Raw genomic sequence first — 27222 nt, 5'->3', positions numbered from 1 at the left:
CATTATCTGTGTGTCATGAAATGAAAAATATTGGGAAGCATTGGTGGAGAAATAATAGATATTAAGTCTCAACATCAACCCACTGATCATGAAACAATAGTATCATTTAAATTTTGATTGAAGAGAAAACATTTAAGTGGAAGTACAACTGGGATCAAGTAATTTTATTATCCTCCAATAGGAAAATCAGACTTACTCTGATTTTCTTTTATACCCAGTTCTAATATTTTAGGCTTGTGGTTTCATTTATATTGTGTTTATGATTTTTTAACATATAAGTGACCGAGTTTGCAGAATGCCAAAGAAGGTTGTTTGTGCTTTGTCAGTCAGAGGGTTAAAATTGAAATACCAATATTGAAAAAGTTAATTTTTGCATAGAGGAATGTAACACTGCAAAACAGTACAGGCAGGCCCATAGATACAAGGTCTGACAAACTAAAGCTATTTTAATATAAATTAAGCTTTCTGCCAATAGTTTTTCTCATCTTTTTTATAATTTAGCATCATCAGTGTATCATGGCTTATTATGCAAGTATTGGATTCTGAATAATTAACTTACTTGTAAGAATGGTTTTTGTATGATTCCATGGGTCATGGAATTGGAAGGAACTGATTCTATTAGCAGATAACCAAGAAGAACCCCTCGAGTACTGGCTGTATGATAAGCATTGCTCTGGCATTTGCCTAAACAGATCTTCACTCTGAAGGAGTTGGTAAGCTACACGAAATGACAGTAAGACAACATTTACATAGATGAGACAATAATTACTCCAAACTTTATTTGGGATGGTAAGGACAGCATCAATTACAAAACCAAATACATAACTCTAAAATACTCGAGAGGTGAGTCTGTGATTGATTCACCTTTATATCATCTCCAAACATGGGTGATACTATGTAGAGAGTATTCAGTGAACATTTATTAAACTAATAAGTGAATCTAAGTACTAAATTGTGTGATTCTATTTCTTTTTTAAGAATCAAATGAAAGGGAAATCATTGAGGGCTGAAGTAACCAGAGAAATCTATAAATGAGTTTAATGATGGAATTTTGAGAGATTTGGGTAAGGACAATGGAAACTCTTCATTCAAAAGTATTTTTTGAGGGCCCACTGTGAATAAAACATGGTGAGACAAGTGAACAGGGAAGACTCATGAGGCAGTTATTCTAGTGAAGGTCAGTTTTGGGGGAGCATTAGGAATTAAATTTCGATCATTTTTAAGTGATTATACAATGTCTTAAAAGTCAGAATAATTTAGAACAGAAAGTAGAGAGCCACTGGAAACATTTTTTTTTTAAATCAGAGGAGTAATACAATGAAAGGATTTATTTTAGGAAGCTTGGTTTGCAAGTGATCTTTAGGATTATGCTGAACATATTGTTATCTCTTCTATTTTTAAAATAATCAAGCAATAGATTTTTCACAGACTTTGTTGGGAGTTCATGGGAATATTTATTTGCCTTTTTAATACCTTCTTAAGTGTCTCACCTAACTTTCTCCTGCTGCGATTTAATTTCAGTTCTTGAGTTTGGTCTTGTGCAAGTAGAAAATTTTTCATTTCTCTAGTCATAGTAACTTTTTAAATGCTGTCATAGTAAGTCCCTATATAGCCTTTTCCTCATCTGGTTAAATAACCCCAACTATTGTAACCTTTTTCAAAAGTCTTGTTTCATAACTTTAAAGAACATTATTTAACATTAAACTTTAGTGATATCTAGCTTACTAGACTTCTCCACATGGCCCTGATTTCTCCCTTTGTTTTTATACTTACATAGAATCAGCATATTTACAATTACTTGTCAAAATTAAAGCACTAGAAACTCACGAAATGTTCCCATTTCAAGATAATTTTTTGCAGGTAAAGAATAGTCAACTTTGTCCAAAACAGGATAAAGAATTTTTAATTTGGTATATACTAAAATATCTTACATTTTCTTTATACCTTACCTTATCACTGTCATCATTTGTTAACTGGTACTGTCTCAGCTCCTCACATAGGTCTTGAATTTACTGCAATAAATATCCAGAGAGCTGTCCCTTCCTCCCTAGAACACTTACATATCCAGATAAGCACAGGAAGGTTATACTGATTTGCAGCAATTTTCTAATGTTGGTGTGAGCTGCCTGTTAGCTGAAGGCTCTAAGCAATCCTTTCCACTGGATGATGTTTTCTGAAGGAGCTTTAATGGATCTCTTACTGTTTACACCACCTCCCAAACCGAGGATCTAATTCACAGAACTTAAATTCTCAATTTAAGAGCACAGTAATCAGCCAGAATTATCAAGGGTGGAGAAAGGGCTAGATAGGAATTCAGAGTGTCTTTGTATTTTAAAGGCTGTTCCCATAAGATCACTAACCCACCTCATCCAAGTTGGTGCACATTTAAGTTGGTTTAACTCACAACACAAAAGCACAGAATATTAGGAGATCCAAAATAAACCATGCCTTTTTGTCCCTTTTTTCTCTTTTTATCTTTTTTATGTATGAAAGAACCCACTTCAAATATGGAAGAAATTCCAATTTTCAAAAAGCAATTCCTCCTTTTTTTTTCCTTTCAGAGCGTCACTTATATACAGTAGCAGTGGTAAAATAAACAACGATGTGTTGGATTTTGTTTCTCTTTATCTATATGACATTTGTGTCATCACCATAGCTCTAATCCATATTCAGGTCTTCATGTTTGGTGTGCAGTAATATGTAAATTATCTCGCCAGCTGCATGGAGCAGTGTTTGTTTATTCTATTTCTTTTGGCACTGCACAGAACTGAATTTCTGCCAAAATGGGGCTGCTTCAGGGAGCACTAATGCTCCAGGAGGAAGTTTTGAAAGGAAACGCACATCATAAGTCTTCACTCTGTGAAGCAGCAAAATCAAAACAAACTTTCTGTTTACTAAAATATCAGTATTATGAATGTAAAATAATGTGTTTGTTAAAATATAATGAGCATGCTGCCCTTCTCCAGGGTGCATGATGTACATGGGCTTTGGAAATGAGGATACAATGCTGAGAAAGCTGATGCATTTTTATTCTTGGAAAGAAAGTAGGTGAAATGAGACAGACAGAGAAAAAAATCTAGAAGTTTAAGGGGGAAAGAAATATTTTAACATGGCATATTAATCTCTGGAAACACATGGCATTTACATGCATTTAAATGTGGGCAGCTGTGGAGTTTAAGTGTTAAAAAATTTCATTAATGATGCATAGAGCTATCTACTTCTGTTGGCAGGCCTTTCAGTCTTCAATCTGACACTTCCTTTTTTATCCAGCAAGCTAATTTCCCCTCTTTTGTGAGGAGTAACTGTTTTCACACTACTGCTTACCCAGCAAGCCTCCTTATTGTTTCATGGTTAATTATCTTCTCCAGCTTCACCTTCCCCAGCGAAGGGAACAAGACTTTTCCTCCCCAGCACTAATGAAAGCTGGGTTTTATGGGTAAATTGTGTAAATAAACACAAGGTCTGATCAGGCAACATAATAAATGAGTTCCTGAAGTTTATGGAGTCACAGCTCACCTAGGATCTTTACTAAATAATGAAGGAAATGATTAATTTGGTGTGTGTGGGGGTGCATAATTTTGGAGAGAAAAATAAAGAGAAAAGAGAAAGCCTTTGTCAGCTCAGTATGGAGCTTCTCTGCAGGTGATCATATGGGATCTCTGTTTATCCAAGTGCTCCATTACGGTAGCAACATTTGCCAGCAGAATGTCTTACAGAGAGTAGGCCTCTGAAAAATATTGTTGATATGGTAGGAGGTGGAGGTCACCTGGCATTAAATTTCTCTTATTATTTTCTATTTCTTAAGACAAAAAAGCAGTTGCACTGCTTTCTGTAGTGCAAACTGTGCTATACTCTGCAGGCACAGCAGAGATATCAGTCCCAAATGGTACCATTGTCAAGTACCTGGAGTAGTAAAGTCAGCACGTTTGGCCCAGATAATGAGCTCCACTGGCCTGGTCAATGTCTTGCTGCTCTGAACTATGAACTCAGCATCTTCTCTTAGTTGCCAGATCAAGAACCCATATCTAAAGAGTTTGGGGCTTGGAGTCATTTTTAGTTAATTTTTGTATTGAAAAAGAATTTAGGGTATTAAGTTGACCCTGAACGCTTAATATTGCTTTTTGAATTTAAAAAAATGAATTCATATTTGGAGATCATTTTTCTCTAGTATATAATTTACATATCTTTGATTTGGGACCCTTTGATTTGGGTTACAGTTTGAATTAAGGTCCTGATATTTAAAACTCTCAAGAGTCTCCTTCATGAGACCCCAGGACCAGAGCTATTCCAAACAAGATTGAGTTTTTAAATCTGATCAGATCTCAGGATCCTTAATATTTTTCCTTGAGACCTTAAAAGAGAAAATCCCTCAGGGATTCTGTATTTTTTACATGTCTCAGGACTCTAGAATAGAAATAAGAATAAAATCTGTTGGAAGCTTACTTCAAAGGCCTTTATTGTCATCTAGGAGAACTAATCCTGTAATTTTAAGCAATGTTTCAAGCATCAAGTGTAATTTATAAACTCTTGCATCATTTTTATGGTGGAATAAGTGACAATTCAATGGAAGTGAAATTCCTCTATAAATCCAAAATCAACTACCTTATAGAGGAGGCTATCAAAGCAAAGATGTAAATCCAAATGAATAAAATTAGATGTAGAAACAAGTGTTAAGCCATCTTAAAAAAACAGATCATGGCTGATCTGCCTGTTACTTGACCTAATGTTGGACCAGTCAGGTGATAAACAGTGAGAAAAGAAAGATAGATTTGGTTGACTGGCATGGAAAAGAGACTAAAATTATATGTGCCATTTTTGGTCATTCTTAATTTGCTTATTCAAATTACCCAAGATTTTACTTAAAGATAAATAAAGGTCTTTCTGAATGGTGAGTTGTAATCATAGTCTTAGAATTTAAAACAAACAAACCATATTCCTATTAATTTGAAAGGAGCAAATAATTAAAAACAATAATGACAAAATGCTAGTTGTGTCCTTTCAATAGTGTATCCTTATTGAAAGTGAATAGACACAAAATTCTCTGAACTAATATATACTTTGTAAAGGCATTTATCTTAAACATGTCTGAACTCTGACATCTGATGTGTGGTTTTTTTAGGTAGCTATGTTGTCAGAGCTCTCTTTGTTTATTAGAGCTACCTCAGTATCTTGCCAAAATTCTTATGTTCTTAAAATTTGGCCTGAAAATTGGGAACCCAGATCTGTTTTACCAAAAAGCCCAATTTTTAGAGAACTTCATTGACTTATGTGACCTCCTGCTTAACTATCAGTATACTTTGTAGGCTTTCTGAAATTGTAGACTTTTACAATGTAAGGTCATTATAAAGAAGGGAGAAGGGTGTAATTTTCACTAAGGCAAAGATGAAGCACAAATCGCTTCCAGGGACACAAATCACTAATGTTATGTCAACTTCTGACTGTCCAAAGACAAACACCAAACAACTAGAAAATGCTAGAAAAGTGAAGACAGATGGTATCATTAGGGGAAAAAAACACATTTATGCAACTCGGCATGTGGAACTCCCATTGTTATCTACCATTTTATTGCAGTTGGGTTTTTCACAACTTCATTGAAAGTTATTTTTCTTTTGAACTTCTTTTTATGTATTTTTCTCAGTTCTGCATAATACTGGAGAGGTCAAACAAAGAAACTCCTCTTTAAAATACTCTGCCTAATTTTTTTTATTTCAGTTTTTATTTTTTAAAGATACTTAGATTACATAAATGATACATTAAAAATGTAGAGATTCCCATATGCCCTACTCCATTCCTGTCCCACACATTCCCACATTAATAACATCCTTCATTAATGTGGTACATTTATTACAAGTGATGAACACATATTGGAAAATTTCCACTAAGTGTGCATTATAGTTTACAATTTTGTTAAGTTATGACAAGATGTATAATGGCCTGTAATGTCATTCAGGACAATGTCATTCAGGACATTGGAATACCAATATCCCCAAAATGCCCCCATATTATACCAATTTTCCCCCTTTTCCCTCCCTCAGAACCTCTGGTGGCCACTGCCTCCACATCAATGATAAAAATTCTTCCATTGCTAGAATAACAATAAGTCTATAATAGAATAACAATAAATCTACTCCACTCCATCATTCGTTCCCCAATCCTGAGGATTCTGGGATGGTGATACCCACTACACCTCTAATTGAGAGGGGGGTTAGATCCTATGGGACTGATGGATGGAACTCTCTTGCTTGCAGTTGTAAATGCTCTGTTCCTTGGGAGAGACATTGTCCATCATCATTTCCTTGTTGTTAATAGTTGTCCTGGGTGAGTCCAATGAACTGAAGAGTAGGTGTTGCAACTGTTGAGATTCAGGGCCCAACTGGCACATGGAAAGCCCAGAGATTTACATCTTTTGGATTATCATATTTTGGATGATAAACTTATCTGCTCTAATACTAAATATAAGTTCAAATATAAGGGGCAGAAGAGCCATGTATAGGGAAACCATGCCTGAGTCCAACTCTGTCACATTGGGGAGCATAAATTCCAAAGTAGGGCCCACTGACAGGGCGCCAAACTCCTGAGCTGTCAGCCCTGCCTATAGTGTCTAGATGTCTCCAGAGCCCTCAGGCGCCCCAGTATTTGAGTCAATATTTACTGTGGCAGTCAACAAGATCCTGCTGAGATGTGCATAAGCGTAACCCCTGGAATGACCTCCCGACTCACTTTGAAGTGTCTTGGCCATATAAACACATTTGTCTTTACCCTTTCCCCCTTTTGGTCAAGGTGTTTTTCCAGTTGCATTGCTAGTTATCCCTCAGTGCCAGGGAGGCTTGTTCCCAGGAGTCAGGTCCTACACGGGGATGGGGGTGGGTGGGAGGGAGGGTGATAATGCAATTATTTGCTGAGTTTAGCTTAGAGAGAGGCCACATTTGAGCAACAAGGAGGCTCTCAGGAGGTAACTCTTAGGCACCTTATAATACTAGGCTAAATTTCAATTTCAAAAAAAGATTTATAAGTACAGTCATCAATATCAAGGGCCCGTCAATGGTCTATCCTCTTTAACTAGTCACTGCTCCTGTACTCAGGGGATTCTTGCTGTCCCATTAGAGAATGTGGCAGAACTCCCTAGGATAAGAATTGGATATTCTTTTGGTTATATTATGGATCTCCACCCACCATGACAATGCCCCATGAGTACTCAACTCTTTCATATGCTTTATAGGTATGCCCCAGGTGAACCTCCTACTATGCATTCCCCATCACTGACACCCCACACCAATGATCCTCCCCTGCCACAGTTATAATTCTTATGTGGTCCAAAACATCTTCAAAAGTGAAGTGAACAAAATAACCAAATAAAATTAATAAGAAAATGAAAAGATAGTTTCAAAAATGACAAATAAAATACAAAAAATTAATAAGAATTTCAAATAATAACAAAATTAAAAATTAAATTAAAAATAGATTTTGACTTTATGTCTTTTGCAACTGTAAGATGTGTTGTCTTGTATGTACAATGATGTTTTCTTCCATTTATTTCCCCAGAGTCTTAGTTTTTTTTTTTCATTTCATCTTAAAAAAAACGCTAGGTTATAGAAAAGTCACATAGAGAATATAGGGAATTCCCATATACCCAACATCCACCCCCATTTCCTCTTTCCCCTATTAATAACATTTTACATGGGGGTGGTACATTTGTTACAATTGATGACGAATATTGAAGCATTGCTACTAACCATGGTCAATGATTTACATTATGGTTTACATAATGTAAATTTTGACAAAATTTAACATGGCCTGTATGCATCATTGCAAGGTCATGTAGAACAATTCCAATGCTCCCAAATGCCCCATATTCTATCTATTCTATTCCTCCCTGCACCTCCCCTCAGGACCCATGGCAACCATCAAGCTTTACCCCTTGAAGAACAAGATTCATACTTACTTGCTAGAACATTGTGGGATTGACATACTGGTCTGTCCTCCTCTATTAGGCACAGGTTATTCTCTTGAGAGATTCCCGTCCCTCTATTTGAGAACACAGCAGGACTCCCCAGGATGGAAGTTCAACACCTTCCCATTCACTGCGTGGGTCTCCACCCACTGATACAATGCACATATTCCCTGAAAGCCTGCCCCAGATGTGCCCTGTGCCAAATGTCCCCCATATCCAACACCCTAAACCAGTAACCACCCCCCCCCCCCACCATATTTGCCAACAAAACATTCCCAACGTTGTAGTTTCAACCACATGCCCCCAGAACTCATCTGTTCCCTCCCTTGGCCCTCCTCCCAGTTCCATAGACAGTGCAATTCCCCCACCCCAACCTTACCCCCTTCACAGGCCAGCACTGCCCAACCCAATAGCATCATTGTACCACTGTCATGCCCACCCACTGCACAACTACACTTCCACCTTAAGATAGATTTTGCCCATATGGACATTGGCTGACAGCCCTCTCTTCCCTTTCTGTCTCCTGTAAACCTATCTTCCAGGCTCTAGCTCTGTGGGTCTGCTCAATTTGCTTAATTCATGTCAGTGAGGTCATGTAATATTTGTCTTTCAGTGCCAGGCTTGCTTACCTAAACATAAGGTCTCCAAGGTTCATCCGTATTATCCCATGTGTTAATACTGCATTCCTTCTTACAGCTGAGCAATATTCCATTGTATGTATATACCAAAGTTTGCTTATCCACTCATTTGTTGATAGATATTTGGGTTGTTTCCAACTTTTGGCAATAGTGAATAATGCCACAATGAACATTGTGTGCATATATCTGTTCATGTGTCTGCTTTCAATTCTTCTGGGTATATACCCAGTAGTAGGGTTGCTAGATCATTTTGCCATTCTATAGTTAGCTTCCTGAGGAACCGCTAAACTGTCATCCACAATGGCTGCACCATTCTACATTCCCACTAACAGTGGATAAGGGTTCCCATTCCTCCATATCCTCTCCAACACTTGTAAGTACTCTAATTTTTTAATGGCCATCAGTTTTATGGGTGTAAGATGATATCTCATTGTAGTTTTGATTTGCATTTCCCTAATAGCTAGTGATGTTGAGCATCTTTTTGTGTGCTTTTTAGCCATTTGTATTTCTTCTTTGGAGAAGTATCCATTCAAATCACTTGCCCATTTTTAAAATGGGTTGTTTGTCTTTTTATTTTTGAGGTGTAAGATTTCTTTATGTATGCTGGATATTAGGCCCCTATTAGATATATGGTTACCAAATATTTTCTCCCATTGAGTAGGCTGCCTTTTCACATTCTTGACAAACTCCTTTGAGTTGGAAAAGTTTTTAATTTTGAGGAGGTCCCTTTTGCCTACTTTTTTTTCATTGCTCATGCATTGAGTATAAAATTCATGAGACCATATTCTAATACAAGACCTTGTAGATGCTTCATACATTATCTTCCAAGATCTTTATGGTCTTGATTCTTACATCCATCTTGAGTTAATTTTTGTATAAGGTGTGAGATGGTGTTCTTCTCTCAGTCTTTTGGACATAGATATCCAGTTCTCCAAGCACTACTTGTTGAAGAGGCCATTCTCTCCCCGTTGAATAGGCTTGGTGGCCTTGTTTGAATATCAGTTGACTGTATACATGAGGATATATGTCAGAACTCTCAATTTGATTCCATTGTGCCAATACCATGCAGTTTTGACCACTGTTGCTTTGTAGCATGTTTTTTAAATTATTTTATTTATTTTTAAGTGTATTTTTTTAAGTTACATAGATCACAAAAAATGTTGCATTAAAAAATATGAGGTTCCTATATACCCCATACCCCCCCACACACACTCTTCACACATCAACAACTTCTATCATCATTGTGGTACATTCAATGCATTTGGTGAATACATTTTGGAGCACTGCTGTACCACATGGATAAGTTTACATTGTAGTTTACACTCTCCCCCAGTACATTCAGTGGGTTATGGCAGGATATATAATGTCCAGCATCTGTCCCTGCGGTATCATTTAGGACAACTCCAAGTCCCAAAAATGCCCCCACATCACATCTCTTCTTCCCTCTCCCTGCCCTCAGCAACTACTGTGGCCACGTTTTAAAGTCAGGCAGTGTGATTCCTCCCATTTTGTTTTTTATTTTTCATTTTGTCTTTGGCTATTTGGGACATGTTGCCTTTCCAAATAAATTTCATAGTTAGCTTTTCCAATTCAGTCAAAAATGCTGTGGTAATTTTTATTGGGATTTCATTAAATCTGTGAATCAGTTTGGGTAGGATAGACCTCTTAATGATGTAAAAGTCTTCCTATCCATTAACAGGGAATATGCTTCCATTTATTTGGGTCTTCTTTGATTTTCTTTAACAGTGTAGTGTAGTTTTCTGCATACAAATTGTTTACATCTGTATTTAAATTTATTTCTAGGTATTTTATTCTTTTAGCAGCTATTGCAAATGAGATTTTTCTTCTTGATTTCCTCCTCAGAGTGCTCATTATTGGTGTACAGAAATGCTACTGATTTTTGCATATTAATCTTATAACCTGACACTTTACTGAACTCATTTATAAGCTCTGGAAACTTTGTTGTAGATTTGTCAGGACTTCTGGGGTATAGGATCATGTCATCTACAAATAGTGAAATTTTTACTTTTTCCTTTCCGATTTGGATGCCTTTTATATCTTTTTCTTGTGTAAGTGCCCAAGCAAGTACTTCTAACACAATGTTAAATAAGAGCAGTGACAGTCTTGTCTTGTTCCAGATCTTAGAGCAAAGCTTTTAGGATTTCACCATTGAATATGATGTTAACTGAGGGTTTTTCTTATATACCCTTTATCATGTTGAGGAAGTTTTCTTCTCTGCCTATATTTTGAAGTGTTTTTATCAGGAAAGGGTGCTGTATTTTACTGAATGGCTTTTCTGTCTGTAGAGATGATCTTATGATTTATTTCTTTTGATCTGTTTATCTGGGGAACTACATTGATTGATTTTCTTATGTTGAACCATCCTTGCATTCTAGGGACAAAACCCATTTGGTCATGGTGTATAATTCATTTGATGTGTTGTTGAATATGATTAGTAAGTATTTTGTTGAGGATTTTAGCATCTAGGTTTGTCAGAGAGTTTGGTCTATAATCTTCCTTTCTCGTGGTGTCTGTTTGGCTTTGGTACTAGGGTGGTGTTAGCATCATAGAATGAGTTAGGCAATGTTCCCTCCATTCCTATTTTTTTGAGTAGTTTAAGTAGGATTGGTGTTAGTTCTTTCTGGAGTGTTTGATAGAATTCACCTGTGAAACCATCTATTCCTGGGCTCTTCTTTGTTGGGAGGTTTTTGATGACTAATTCAATCTTGTTATTTGTGATTATAGTCTGTTGAGTTCATCAATGTTTTCTTTTCTCAGTGTAGGCTGCTTGTGTGTTTCTAGGAATTTATCCATTTCTTCTAAATTATCCATCTTGTTGGCATACAATTTTTCAGAGTATCTATCCTCTTATGATACTCTTCATTTCTATGGGGTCAGTGGTGATGTCCCCTTCCTCGTTTCTTATTTTATGTATTTGCAACTTCTCTCTTTTTTTTCTTTGTTCATCTAGCTAAGGGTTTGTCAATTTTATTAATCTAAAAGAACCAGCTTTTGGTTTTGCTTATATTTTCTAGTGCTTTCTTATTTTCAGTTTCATTTTGATCTGCTCTAATCTTTGTTATATCCTTCTTTCTACTTCTTTGGGGTTAGTTTGTTGTTATTTTCCTAATTCCTCCAGGTGTGCAATTAGGCCTTTGGTTTTATCTCTTTCTCTTTTTTTAATATAGGCATTTATGGCTATGAGTTTCTCTCTCAGCATTGCTTTTGCTGCATCCCATAAATTTTGATACACTGTATTGTCATTTTCATTTGTTTCAAGGAAGTTACTGATTTCTTTTGCAATTTCCTCCTTGTCCCATGGATTGTCTACAAGTGTGTTGTTTAACTTCCATATCTTTGTGCCTAATCTGCTTCTCTGCCCCTTACTGATTGCCAGCTTTATTCCATTATGGTTAGAGAAATTACTTTGTATAATTTCAATCTTTCTTAATTCATTGAGAGTTGTTCTGTGGCCTAGCATGTGGTCTATCCTGGAAAATTATCCATGTATACTTGAGAAGAATGTATATCCCGCTGTATTTTGGTGTAATGTTCTGTGTATGTCTATTAGGTCCCAATCCTCTAATATATTATTTAAGGTCTTTGTTTCTTTATTGATTCTCTGTCGAGATGTTCTGTCTAATGTGATAATGGTGTAGTAAAGTCTCCCACTATAATTGTAGAGGCATCTATTTCTTCACTTAGTTTTTTCAAAGTTTGCCGCATGTATTTTGAGGCACGCTGGTCAGGAGCATAAGTGTTTATGATCTTTCTTCTTGATAGATTACCCCTTTTGTTAATATATAATGGCCTTCTTTGTGTTTTGCAGTAGTTTTGCCTTTAAAGTCTGTTTTGTCCAATATTAGTATAGCTATGCCATTTTTTATTATTGTTTGCATGTGAAATTGTTTTCCAACCATTCACTTTCAGCATCCTTGCCTCCCTGGGTCAATAGCAAATAGATGGGTCGTATTTCCTTATCCATTCTGCCAATTTGTATCTCTTTATTATAGAATTTAAGCTGTTAACATTTGATGTTATTACTGTCAAGGAATTACTTACACTAGGAATATTTTCTTTAGGTTTATGTATGCCATATGTTGTTTTTATTTCTCTTTTTCTTTTTTTGGTTATTTTTAGACTCTCCTCCAACTGTCACCTATTTTTTCCTTTCAACCTGTAGAACTCCCTTTAGTATTTCTGGAAGGGCAGGTTTCTTATTAACAAACTCTTAATTTCTGTTTATCTGTGAGTATTTTGAACTCTTCCTAATTTTTGAATGCCAGCTTTGCTGGATAGAGAATTCTTGACTAGAAGGTTTTTTTCTTTTAGCACCTTAACTATGTCATACCATTGTCTTCTTGCCTCCATGGTTTCAGATGAGAAATAAGCACTTAATCTCACCAAGCTTCACTTATATGTGATGAATCTCTTTCCTCTTGCTGCTTTCAGTATTCTCTCTTTGTCTTGACCATTGGACAATTTGACAAGTATGAGTCTTGGGGTTAGGATTTATACTGTTTGGGGTATGCTATGCTTCCTGGGCATTTATGTTCATGTCCCTCAATAGAGTTGGGAAATTTTCAGCCATTATTTCCTCCAACACTCCTTCTGACCCTTTCCCTTCTCTCCTTCCCCTATAATGTGTATATTTCTCTGTTTCATGTTGTCATTCATGTCCTTAAGACCCTACCAGATTTTTTCTATCTTTTTATCTATCTGTTCTACTATCTGCCTAATTTCAAAAGTACTGTTTTCCATGTTGCTGATTCTTTCCTCTGCCTGTTCAAATCTGCTGTTATATGTTCCAGTGTTTTTGTTTTTAATTCCTGCATTGTGCCATTCATCACCTTCATATCTGTTATCTTTTTATGTATGTTTATAATTTCTTCGGTATGTTCTCCCAGTGCCTTCTTAATATTATTAATCTCTTCTTTCACATAATTAAGTTGATTCATGATATTTGTTTGGACATCTCTGATTAGTTGTTCCATGTTCTGCATCTACTCCTATTTTTTAGTTCGTACGTTAGACTTAGGCTATGTCTTTCTGTTTCTTAGTATGGCTTGTAATTTTTTGTTGGTGTCTAGGCATCTGTTTATCTTGATGGGTTTATTCAGTTGGTTAGCTTCTCTTTCTACTCTAGGTTCTTATTTTGTTGTTTTTGTGTGTGTGGTAAGGTTTCACTTTGACCCTTCATTCCTCTTATCCTTTTTCTTGGCTGTTGTCTGTGTTCCCTTGAAAAAGAAATTAGGAGCAGAGAAAAGGAAAGAAATAAGAAGAGAAAAAGAATAATGTATTAGTCAACCAAAAGGGGTACTGATGGAAAATAGCAGAAATCTGTTGGCTTTTATAAAGGGTATTTATTTGGGGTAGAAGCTTACCCTTACCAGGCCATAAAGCATAAGTTATTTCACTCACCAAAGTCTGTTGCCACAGTTGGAGCAAGATGGCTGCTGATGTCTGCAAGGGCTCAGGCTCCCTCTTCCTCTTAGGGCTCCATGGTCCCAGCTTCTCCCTATATCTTCTGTAGTCTGGGATAAGTCTTATCTCTCTCCTAGGGCTTGGTTCTCTCTGGGTTCACTGCTCTCCTTCATCATGTATCTACTTTGCTGTGTGTTTACTTCCCAGGGCTCCAATGTCAAAACTCCAACCTCCCTTCTCTGTGGCGAGATTTCTCTGTTGAGTCTCTGCCCACCAAGGGGATAGGGATTCAACATCCCACTGATGTGGCCCAATCAAAGCCTTAATCAATATTTAATCAAGTAAAAGTGAAACCTCTGAATCCAATATAATCTAATATGTCCAATGGAAAAGACCAGTTCACAAACTATCCAGTATCTATTTTTGGAATTCATAAACAATACCAAACTGCCAGAAATAATCATAATAATAAAAGAAAAGAAAAAGAAAAAAGGGGGGGACAAAGAAAGGAGAAACACAACAAACAAGAAACAAAACAGCAGCAACTAAAAAACAACAACAACAATTTAAAAAAAACCAAAACAGCCTTCCCTCTTAGGTCCCCACAGCCTGCCGTCTGCAGGTGATGTACTGTGTTTTTGCAAATAAAATAAGGGAAAGGAAAAAAAAGGGAACTTTAAAAAATAATAATAGATCCAAGAAGGCCTAAAACAGAAAGAATATCTATCTGTTCCCTGTCACAAAGGATCATCATGTTACCTGATAACCTGGTGGATCACTCTTTTTGATCACTTCTCTAAGGAGACCCAGGAATCAAATCAGGTGGCTTATATATGCAAGGCAGGAATTCCTCCTCTGAACTAAACCATCTCCTTAGGTCAGTTAGGCTTCAGAAAGCTATGTGCTTCCTTTCCCTCAGGTGTTTTAGACTTCTAGTTTGCTAGAGTCCTGCTGATTAGGTGCCTTTCCCTGCCGGCTCTCTACTCTGGTTCTTCTCCCTTGGCTGCTGGCTGTGACTGCCTGCCTGAGTAGCTAGCCCCTCCCCTGTGGTGGTGGGGTCCCTTCCAAGATTCAAAGGGGCTCAGTTGGCCAAACTCATTGCAAAGAAACCACTCTCCACCCTCTGGCAGACCCCTCCTCCTCCCAGGGAATGCCCCCTCCCAGTCCTTTTGCAGCAGTAAGCCAGGGGCTGCACCAAGGCTAGTTGCCCTGAGGGTGGGGTATATGTGTCATTTCCAGCTGCAGGGGCGAGCAACACATGGTTTTCCTTTGGCTTCTTTATCTTTCCAGTAACCTCCTAGATGACTCAGAGCACCTTCCTGTTCTACATATATCCAGAGTAGCTCCTTTAGGTAGGTCTCTGCCTTCTCTCCACCTTTTTTGTGAGAGTCAGATTCTGCCTACCTACTTCAGTGCCATTTTCCTGGAAGTCCTCCTGCCTATTATTTTTAAGACTCATTTTTTAACAATCCTGTATTTAGGTCCTTTCTTGGAACTCTAGGGAAAAATTCCTGAAAAACACAGAATAGTGAATGAGAAGGAAAAAAAGAAAAACAATGTTCAGTTTGCTGAGTGTAATAAAATTTCCAGTATGTCCACATATGAAACAACAGTCAAGATAAAATAATTTACTTGCCAATGGAAGTAGATTATTTTTCTAGTTAGAACTAGTTAAACATTCAGAGTTTGTTAGGGAATTTACTTTTTCCACAGTGGATGCTTAACAAATATGAATAATGACTTGTACAAGAATTAACTTGTTTCAGGAAAAGAAAGCTTGCTGCAAGGTATTCACCTGTTGCCACCTTGCTTTAATACAAACAATGTAAAGTTACTATGCCTACGAATTATTTAGAAATTACAACAATATCTAAGTTTCTGCTCCTAATTTCAGCTGCACGTTTGCTGCGGAAACTGGATTCCTTCTGACTACTCTCTAACATGTCCTGTACTTATTATGTCACCCACCAGCCTCTAGGACCTGCCCTCCCCTAAGGTTACAAGTGACTTTGTTCTTATTAATTCAGTGACTTTCTCTGCATTTCCTATCCTTCTCTTCTCTACTCATTTAATACTCTTAGTGCAATATTACATTAAAACTTCTCTCTTCTCTCAGCTCCCAGAATATATATATGCCTGTCCTTCTTGGATTTTCCTGCTGTTTCCTTTTTTCTTGCTTCTTTGTGGGTACCCACAAGGCTTTGTCCCCTCTGCCTTTGCTTCTTTTAGTTCCCTCTTTCTGCAGTGCCTCCCTGTGCTCTCCTTTTCCTAAATTCCCTTCTCCTCAATTTAGCCTATCTACCCTTCAAAGTAAGAGCACATTAGACTTCAGGCAGCTGAAGGCATGGTAGATTATCCGTGGGAGCCTGTAGGTGAAAAGAAGACAAAGAGAGAACCGTAGGGCATGCAGACATTTAAGAGTCAGTCAGTGGAAGTGGATTTCATGAGGCCTGAACATCAAGGTAGCAAAGAAAGGGAAAATTTAAAGAAGGATGGAGGTAAATGCTACTAAGGAATCAAGCAAAATAAGGTAAAAGAATATTTGGTTGGATTGAGCCATGAGGCAGTCATAGTTGATCCTGCTTGAGGCTTCAGCAAATGAAGGCTCTATCACCCTCCTTCCCACTCCCTCAAGAGTCCAATGCCCTGAAATTAGCAAAGCTGAACTGAGGGAAATACTGTACACAGGACTGTTTTTTCTTCAGCATTTCTGAGAATGAACATGCATGCTGACCAAAGGAGCCCTTAATAAAATTATCTTCATTGCACAGTGATACATACGATTTCAGAAATATTATCCATTGTGATATGTTATAAACAAGGTCCCCAACAGAGTGATGAAGTTCTGTATGACTGATGGTGTTGTAGGTTCTGAAATTCAAGAGGACTGAGGACTCATTAAATTTTGTAGCTGAGAGGTGGTACCAGCTGGACAGTCAGAATTTCTCCAGGTGGTTTTGCCATGGCAGAGTTTAACCTCAGAGCCCTTACCCAGATCCCTTCAGCAGTTCATGAGATTATGGGCAAATGTTTCTTCCTCCAATTCAGTGAGTAAATATGTTTTAAGAACCTACTCTATGCCAGACACTGTTTTAGCTGCTGAGTCTGCAGTGGTGAAAAGGCCAGATAAAAATCCCTGCCCTTGTGGAATTTATATCTGGAAGGAAATTCCCTGTTTCCCCATATTGGACTCTGTCTTGTCCCTTTCCTCTGCTCTGTTGAGAATAAAGGCAATTTTTATTATTATAAAACTTATTTTAAAACAATTTCTAATGGATTTTTCATTTTCAACTATTTCAGAAATACTATCTGGGTAGCCAAAACCAGGAACTATATCCAGGTCGGACTCATTTTAGTGAGATTTGTGAGATGACTTTTGGATTTTATTCATCTCTTTTGAGTTTCTGATCAGCTTCGTTATTGAAAAAGAGCATTCACTAGAACAGTTTTTGATCATTAGTGTGAGATAGACTTTCAAAGCATTTTCTGAGCTGAGACAAGTTACTTCACCATTATTGTCAATCTAGTAGATAGTGAGCAGGATTTCATTGCGCTAATGTGTCAGTTGTGATAGAATTTCACAGACAATGGACCTGTCGTTTGAAAAAAAAAAAGATTATTTTTAGGAAACAGAAAGTCCTTCAGCTGTGGGCTGTGCTGAAGCCTAGGCAGGCGTCTTTTCTCATTTGGTTATTCCTGAGAGGACAGACACACACTGGGCACACAAAGACAAACCAAATAAGGGCCCTAATTGATGATTATTTCTTTGAATCCCATGCAGGTGGTTGTACTACAAGAGATTAATCAAGCATCCACCAGCCTTAATATAAAGGCTGTTATGGTTGTTTAATTTTTAGCTATATGACACTCCTCTCACCTAGGCACAGGGAATATATGCTGGTAGTAGCTGCCAGTCATTTCCCACTGCTGGGTGCCAGGCCCTCCCCCTAGAATCTTACATACATTTTCTCATTTAAATTTCACAACAGTCTGTAAGATAGGCACAATGTACTGTCATTATTGCAGATATGTAAATGATGAAACTAAGGCATATAAAAGTTAAATAACTTGTACAAGACCACACCGCTAGCAGGTGTGAGAGGAGCTTCAGGATTCAAACTCAGACCTATTTGAGTTAATGTTCCAAATCCCAAAGCAATTGATAAGCTGCAAACATTTTTGTTTTTCTCCCATTTCTTGCTCCTTTCATTTATTTTTTTTTCTCACTAACTCTGAATTCTTTCTCTGCTCACAAACTCCAAGTTCTCATTAAAGCTGCCTTTCCATTTTCTAATGATTTAGCTATTTGTTGTTTTTGTTTTGTTTTTATAAAAATCTCTACCTAAGTTTAGGAAAATAGGTAACCCAATGCTCAGACTCTGTTTTTAAGTCTGGGTTGGGGTGGGCAGGGGGGTATTGCTAGGAAAAATAGTGCATCAGAAAATAAGAGTGAATATAAGCTGATTGGAATTTCCCCTCTTTTAAATTAATTCACCACCCTGGTCTTTCTATTATTTTGTCCCTCCTCTCCACCTCCCTGTCAAAGCTCAGCCATTCTGCTTTTCACCTAGGGTTAAATTTGTATATCTTTAGTGAATTAGAGTTAATGCTGCTTATGTTTTTGTCATTATTATTTATTTTTGTGTTTTTGTTGTAGTCTGCTTTTCTGCAGATAAAGTGTTCCTACTGGTCTTCGCAGGTGATGTTGAGCACTAGGAGCCTGCCTCAAGACTGAGGGGGGTGAACATGAATTGCAAGGCCTCCTTAATAGTTTTGTCCATTCTGAGCAACAGAAGTTTGACTGGGAACATTAAGTTCGTCTTATTCCTTTTAAGATTCTTTAGGAAAAGTCTTTTGAAAGAAAGGAAATTAAAGGAAGTGAGAGGCAGCTATATCAGATCTTTATTGGGTTGTTGTTTTATAAAATGCCAGGTTCCTTCATCTCTACTCTACCTGACAATGTATTTCTTATCTCATGAGCACCCACCATTTAACCTAAAATTGAAGAAAATCCTGGAAATTCAACCCTGAGAGACCTAACACAAAGCCATACAAGTACCCATGAAACTAGTTTATGAATGAAAGACCTTTACACAATTTACTTTAACTCAGAATTATCTCTGGAATTGCACACTCCGGTCAAGCCTCATTTACTACTCATCATCCTTTTGGCTTCAGTCAAATATTCTTAGATTTTGTCTAAATCCATTTAGATTTATCATTTTATCAAATACAGGAAAAATTTGTGCCTTTTCTACAAGTGCCAGACAAGGGAGTGAGTGTAGCTCAGTTGAGCAACTGCTTCACGTATGTGAGGTCCCTGGTACCTCCTAAAAAAAAAACAAAAGTGCCAGACAATTCCACTAGGAAAAAAAATAGCAGAAAAAGGAAGAAAGGAGGAAAGAAGGAAGGAAGAGAGGGAGAGAGGAAAGATATACAATCAGCAACCTTCAGCAATACAATATTCAAAAGTCCAAATATTGGCAAGAAATTCTTCAGTTTAAAATGACAACCTCTTAATTCTTTACACATTACTGATAAAACAAGCTTGCTTACTTGCATATATAACTATAATAATAAAAAAAGAATAAAACACAGAAAGACTTTTCCTCCAAATACCAGCAATGAATGTTTCCTTCATTATTAATTGCTTGAGGATTATTGACTATGTTGGGCCGTCATCAAAGAGGGCATTTGACCAAATAATTTTCCTTTCAGTTTCTTCACTATCTACATGTCTTTTTTCTTTTAAGTCAACTTTTTTAGTTATATAAATACTCTAACGTCATTCTTCTTGGAAACTTTTCCACATTCTTTCCCTGGGGACATATTTTATGGTTGAAGTTAAATCCTGAGGAAATGGAGATTTTACTGAAATTATTGACAGAAGTTAACCCACAAGAGTAAGGCCAGGAGGAAGTACATGGTGAGCAGCACTTATTTAATTTGTAAAATTTAAAGTCTCAAGTAATGATTTTCTAATGGATCCTGTCAGATTTTCCTTGAAACTAACATACAAAAAATTTCAAAAATCACAGTAAATTTAAGAGGATTATAGGAGGGTAGAGTTAAGAAAGGAAAAAGAATGTTACATCCATAAGTTTTATCTTTTCCTAGGGAAGTTTTCCACTCCAGCTACTTGATTGAGCAAAGGATATATACTTTTTTCCTTTAGGTACAGCTATAAGATTTTTTTTTTTTTAGCAATTTTTTTTTCAATCTCCCTCCCCTGTGCCTATTTTTTTTTTGCTTGCTGTCTGTTTTTTCTGTGTCCATTCACTGTGCATTCTGTGTATATATTTATTTATTTATTTTAACCCTCCTCTTGCGGCTTGCTGTCTGCTCTCTGTGTCCATTTGCTGTGCGTTCTGCATTTTTGCTTGTTTCCTTTTTGTCGCGTCACCTTGCTGAGTCGGCTTTCTGTGGTGCTTGCTGGCTGGCCGCACTCCACAGCACCCTGGCCAGCTGCTCTCTGCAGCATGCGGGTGAGCCTGCCTTCACAAGAGGCCCCAGGACACGAACCCAGGGCCTCCCATATGTAGACAGGAGCCCAACTGACTGAGTCACAGCCGCTTCCCAACTGTAAGATTTTGTATATTCTTAGGCTTGAATTTATAAAGCCATAAAGACAGCATTGTTCAGGGAAAAAACATGTCATGGGAGTTGAGTCTGAGTTGCAGTTGTCACTTGGGCAAACCTCTCTTTGCACATCTTCATGGTACAATTCCTGCATCTTAAAGTGAGACCCCAGGTTTGGAACTGGCATGGAAAATCTGTGTTGCTAAATGTTAAAGTCAACCAGAGAGTTACAAAGAGATCTCCTTTGAAAGACTAGTTCAATTATTTATTAGCACTCTCAGAGTACAGTGTCAGCCAAGACAGTCTTTGAAATTAATATACTATTTGATTAGACTGATTGATTGTACCTACAGCTGAGGATTTTTAACATTCATTAGCCATACTAACTGGTCATTAGTACTTCCTTTATCAGCAAGCAAAGAATAAATAGAAATTCTAATAAAAATTCATCACAGTAGATGTTCTCCATACCTAAGCAAGTGTGATGATTGCCAGTGTACTAGATTAACTGCTGTAACATTGGCAGCAGGAACGAGTTCTGTTACAAAATTTTAAAATATCCCTTAATTAATGTTTACTTTGTAACTGGACTCTTTTAAACTTAAGTCAGCTATACAGATAATCTCTTACAAATCCGGTATAATAAAGTGCTAATGGGTATTTTATGCTTAATGTGTTTGTGTGGTATCCTTTAAATATTAGTTTCAGCAAGGCTTGAGGGCTTCAGAGGAATGTTCCATTAATGTACTTCAGGTGAAACATTTTCCCCCACTGAGGAATTTAAAAGCATCATGGCCTAATTTTCAACCAGACTGTTGAAATAACTCTCTCTCTAGTAATTCACATATGCTGGCCTGTTAAACTGTGGGTCACCTATCTCTGCCTACCATGTCATAAACCCCTTGTGGTTATAAGAGCAAACTGGAAGGAATGAGAAGAAGGAAACAATGGGATGGGGAAGGAGACTCTCATGAATTGACCCAAGGCCCCTCTATAGAAATTATACATTCATTAAGAATTATAGATTTTGTTTAGGGAGACAGATCTGAGGATTGTCTCTAGTCTCCTAGCTGGTGGATTATGCAATAAACTCTTCTTGAAAAAAAAAGAATGATAGCTACCTTATACTGATTATCTCCTCAGCGCTTCACAAGCATTAGCTCATTGGATACTCAGGATGATAGTGAAAAATAGTGTGGGGCCATCTTACAGGTGATCAAACTGATGCTTGGAAAGTTTAAGTGACCTGCCCAAGGTCTTCTAGCTGTTAAGCAGCAATGTCAGCACTTCAGCCCATCTGCCTGGTCCCAGAGCCATACTAATCCCTCAGTCACCCTGCACAAGCACCAGCTGAAATGTAAAGTTCTGTTTGTATTTCTGTCTGTGGGTAGGCTGCGCACGGCATGCAGTGTATCTATCATATGACCTCTCTTGGCTCTGGCATGAATCCAGATAGCTGGACAGCAACTGAGGATGGTGAAGGAATCTAGACAGGGTCCAGGAGCCCATTTAGCTACTCTGTCCCAGAATGTGCCAAGATCTTCCTAGCCAGGGACAAATCCAGGAAGTCCAAAGAAAGGCTCAGAGTCCTAAATGATCAGGCAGAAAACTTCTTTGGATACAGTAGCCCAGATTCCCTTATATTGTATATACACAGTATAATACTGTATATATACTGTATAGGTATATATATACTGCATCTATCTTACCATTTATATGAAAGTTTATTTTTACCCAATACAAGATTAAAAATGTAGAGAAATCAATAAGAAATGGTTAATTCCATTAATTACAATTCAGTTGCAATTATCTTAAATTTTAATCTGTTGTTGCCTTCAGTGACAAATTTACTATTGATAAATAGGCTTATGTTAGTGACTTTTGGGTGTTATTCCAGAGAGGAATAGAGCTAATTTTGCTATCTTTTGAATCCGTATTAGGGGCAACTTACTTTGCTGACTCTTCCAAAAGATTTTAGATCAAATTTTTGTGCTTCTGTTCCCTAATTCTTCTTTTTTCTTTTTTTTCCTCCTTCTTCTATGCAGGACACTTTGAATGTGATTGATCCTGGCTTGATGGACCTAAATGGAATGAGTGAGGATGCCCTGGAATGGGATGAAACTGATATAAGTAACAAATTAATTAGTTTGAATGAAGAATCAAATGACCTTGACCAAGAACACCAACCTGTCATGCCTTCCTTGAAGCTTGAAGGGACAGGTAGTGAGGACCCTGATTATGAAGGGGAGGCAGACAATCACGGAGGACATCAGTATACTTCTAATATTCCTGCCTCCTCCAGTCCACACATTTACCAAGTTTATAGTCTCCACAATGTCGAACTTTATGAGGACAACCACACGCCATTTCTGAGAAATAATGCAAAGTTCCCCAGCCTGACCCAGCCTAGTGTTTTAACTAAGAGTCTCAGTAAAGACTCTTCATTTTCATCTACCAAATCTTTGCCAGATCTTCTAGGGGGTACCAATTTGCTGAAGCCCTGTCAATGTCATGGAGGAGACATGAGTCAAAATTCAGGCAGTGAGAGTGGAATTGTAAGTGAAGGAGACACGGAAACCACTACTAACTCTGAAATGTGCTTGCTCAATGTGGTAGATGGGTCCCCAAGTAATGCTGAAACTGAACATCTGGATCCACAAATGGGAGATGCAGTTAACGTGTTAAAGCAAAAATTTAAAGATGAGGAGGAGTGCATTAAACTTCTAAATAGCTCTCAGTCATCCATTTCACCAGTGGGTTGTATAAATGGAAAAGTTGGAGATTTAAACAGTGTTACCAAACATACCCCTGATTGTTTGGGAGAAGAATTACAAGGAAAACATGATGTGTTTACATTTTATGATTACTCGTACCTCCAAGGCTCAAAATTCAGATTACCATTGATAATGAAACAGTCACAAAGTGAAAAAGCACATGTGGAGGATCCCCTGCTTCATGCTTTTTATTTTGATAAAAAATCCTGCAAATCTAAACATCAGGCTACAGAGTTACAACCAGATGCACCTCCCCATGAAAGGCTTTTGGCAAATACATCCTGTGAAATGGATCGCAATTCATATAAAAGTGGCAATATAGAGAAGGCACTTGCTGGCATGCAGAATGCCAAGCAGCTCTCCCTTTTATCTCATAGTTCATCTATTGAGTCTGTTTCTCCAGGGGGTGATTTGTTTGGATTGGGCATCTTTAAAAATGGCAGTGACAGCCTCCAGCGAAGCACTTCTTTAGAAAGTTGGTTGACATCCTATAAAAGCAATGAAGATCTTTTTAGCTGTCATAGCTCTGGGGACATAAGTGTGAGCAGTGGCTCAGTTGGTGAATTGAGTAAAAGGACATTAGATCTCTTGAACCGTTTGGAGAATATCCAGAGTCCCTCAGAGCAAAAGATAAAACGAAGTGTTTCCGATATTACTCTCCAAAGCAGTTCCCAAAAGATGTCCCTTACTGGCCAGCTGTCATTAGACATAGCATCTTCTATCAATGAGGACTCGGCAGCATCTCTTACAGAGCTTAGCAGCAGTGATGAACTCTCTCTTTGCTCAGAGGATATTGTATTGCACAAGAACAAGATCCCGGAATCAAATGCATCATTCAGGAAGCGCCTGACTCGTTCGGTGGCTGATGAAAGTGATGTCAATGTCAGCATGATCGTCAATGTCTCTTGCACCTCTGCTTGCACTGATGATGAAGATGACAGTGACCTTCTCTCCAGCTCTACACTCACCTTGACGGAAGAAGAGCTGTGCATCAAAGATGAGGATGATGACTCCAGTATTGCAACAGATGATGAAATTTATGAAGAATGCAACTTGATGTCAGGGCTGGACTATATAAAGAATGAACTGCAGACCTGGATTAGGCCAAAGTTATCCTTGACAAGAGATAAGAGAAGGTGCAATCTCAGCGATGAGATAAAGAGCAGTAAAGATGTAAGCAGTGGCGAAATGATCAATCCATCTGATGCACTAAACATTGAGGCCCTTCTAAATGGCTCCATAAAAGGTCTCTCTGAAAATAATGGAAATGGTAAAAATTCATCCCAAACCAGTGAATTAGGAACAAAGAGTGAAAATAAGAGAAATATTTTCAAAGTTAATAAAGATCCATATGTAGCTGACATGGAGAATGGCAATATTGAAAGTACTCTAGAAAGGCAGAGGGACAAACTGGATGTAATTTCAAAGGTGTCAGAAAATCTTGGTTCAGTTGGGAAAAATATTTCAGAGAGTGAACCTTGTAAGTGTAAAGCATTTATAGAACGCTCAGATGTTGCACATATTTCTGGGAAGGAATGTGTTCCCCAAAGAGTCAGGTATCTTCCAAAGAAATGTCAGAATCACCACCATTTTGAAAATCAAAGTGTTGCTTCTACTTCCCCTGAAAATTCTTGCCCAGAACTCCCTTCAGAAACCAGAGTTATCAATAGAAACAACTCTGATACACTGAAATCATATAATGATGCACCAAGTATGGCTGGAAAATCTGCTGGTTACAGCCCAGCATTTGAAGAAAATGAAACAGAGGAAAATGCTGCTATCAGCGACAGCATTTCCTGTTGCAACTGTGAGCCAGATGTTTTCCATCAAAAAGATGCTGAAGATTGCTCTGTACACGACTTTGTTAAGGAAATTATTGACATGGCTTCAACCGCCCTAAAGAGTAAATCTCAGCCTGAAAATGAGGTGGCTACTCCTACTTCATTAACTCAAATCAAGGAGAAAGTGTTGGAACATTCTCACCGGCCCATCCAGCTGAGAAAAGGGGACTTTTATTCCTACTTATCCCTCTCATCTCATGACAGTGACTGTGGGGAGGTCACCAGTTACATAGAAGAGAAGAGCAACACTCCATTGCCACCGGACACCACTGACCCTGCCTTAGATGACAGGGAAGACATCGAATGTTTCTTTGAGGCCTGTGTTGAGGATGACCCTGATGGAGAGGAGCCCAGTTTCTCTAATGCTCCTCCAAATGAACCAATGGTAGTTCCTGATGAAGCCGTTTTGCCACTCCAAGCAACAAGAAGCTCTTTGAAGTTCAATGATATTTCTCTCTTGGCTAATGATGCAGTCACAATGGCGTTTTCAAGTCCTGTGCCTCAGAAAGGATATGATATTGGAAAGGAAGTGGCTGGGTTACCCCAAACTTCCAATGGCTGCCTAGAAAGTTCAGAATTAACTACTCCAAGCAGTGAAAAGGAGAGTTCAGAGAATCCAGGTGAATCTGGAATGCCAGAAGAACATAATGCTGTTTCAGCCAAATCTAGAGTTCCAGGCTTATCTTCAAAGTCAAAGCAGCCAAAACACAAGGAGGTGTTGCATCTCAACCCCAAAACTATAGCCTGTGAGAAAAATCTTCTCAACCTTCACAAAGAACGACACAGAAATATGCATAGGTAGAATGTAACCCTCCCCAAGCATGAACATCATCTTACTGAAAGGTATGTATACTCTTCCTAGTTTTAATGACCCACAATGAAGAATAATGGTACAATCTCCAGACCAGCACTTAGCCACATTTTCTGTCATTAATTTGCAGGCTGTGTGTGTGTGTGCGCACGCGCACGTGAGTTTGAGTCAACAAAACCATGATAGGAGGAAAAACTAGGCACAATTCAGAATGACTGGTCATGACAGATATTTACCTGAATAAGACATGTACAAGGAAGAAATATCACTCACCTCAAATAAAATTAACTATGAAGCAAAAGAGGGAAAAAGTCAAAATTGACATTTTTAGTGATATCTTTAGTGCATCATTTTGTCAAGAAGAAGATGAAATTTGAGGAAGTATCTGAGCAATCCGGGGCCTCAGATTTCTCCAGTGGCGGGTGGGACAGGTGGGAAAGGTGATCCAAATTGGAATTCTACTCTGTGATCAAAATGCATGCATAGAAACAATGCTCCACGCTTCAGTGTCCTGTTGCAGAGAGCTGTCCACTGCCTTCAGTGCCTGGAGATGAACAGTGATTAGGTTAAAGGCTGCATCTCCTGATTTGGGCCTTCCTTTTATGCTTCTGTCTAATGTAACTTTCATCACATTTGCTTCCCCAGAGGAAGGCTGTGCTGTCACAGTTCCTAATCATGGCCAAGTCAGAGGACTCAAACAGGAGGGGAAAGTTGATGTTAAAGAAGAGGCTCTTATTTATCCACACACAGATTGAGAACAGGCACAGAAAGCAAATGCAGAAAGAATACATGACAAGTTAATGGCGTTTTGATAAAAACTGAATTTTTGAGTTTTGCCTGAAGGTGACAGGCTGATTTCCATCAATTTTTTTTAAGAAAATCATGCCACTCTTCATATTTAATAAGACAAGTATTGATTGGTAATTCTGAGATGATGATGTATCTGCAAAAGTGACACAAAGATTTTGTTATTTCCCATCTCAAAACCCCAGTGATGAATATGCTTTCTCAATCAAGTTTAAAGAAGAAAATGTGAGCTTTCAAATGTGAGAGTTGTACTGCACCCAAGTATGAAGTGCTGAATGCCATCTCCACCCCCCCACCCCAGAAGCTTAATGCCGTAACCTAAACTCGTGCTATAGGAAATGAATTACAGAAGCAATCTACCCTAATTTGTTAACTTATTCAAATAACAGTTATTATA

The 27222-nt window shown here is 37.9% G+C and overlaps 1 protein-coding gene across 10 annotated transcripts in view; it reads left to right on the top strand.

The window, feature by feature from the left end:
- AKAP6 (A-kinase anchoring protein 6) overlaps window positions 1-27222 on the top strand; it is a 635729-nt gene that overhangs the window by 602903 nt on the left and 5604 nt on the right. For all 10 annotated transcript variants that reach the window (XM_058293576.1, XM_058293584.1, XM_058293582.1 and 7 more), the window contains one exon: window positions 22638-26050. In XM_058293576.1, the coding sequence (XP_058149559.1) occupies window positions 22638-26009 (3372 nt within the window). In that variant the 3' untranslated portion in view covers window positions 26010-26050. The remainder of the gene's footprint in view (window positions 1-22637; window positions 26051-27222) is intronic.

The sequence above is a fragment of the Dasypus novemcinctus genome, chromosome 3 (genome assembly GCF_030445035.2).
Source record: "Dasypus novemcinctus isolate mDasNov1 chromosome 3, mDasNov1.1.hap2, whole genome shotgun sequence".
In the NCBI taxonomy this organism is placed as follows: Eukaryota; Metazoa; Chordata; class Mammalia; order Cingulata; family Dasypodidae; genus Dasypus; species Dasypus novemcinctus.
The sequence above is the reverse complement of the archived record's forward strand: the minus strand, read 5'-3'. Positions and strand labels throughout refer to the sequence as shown.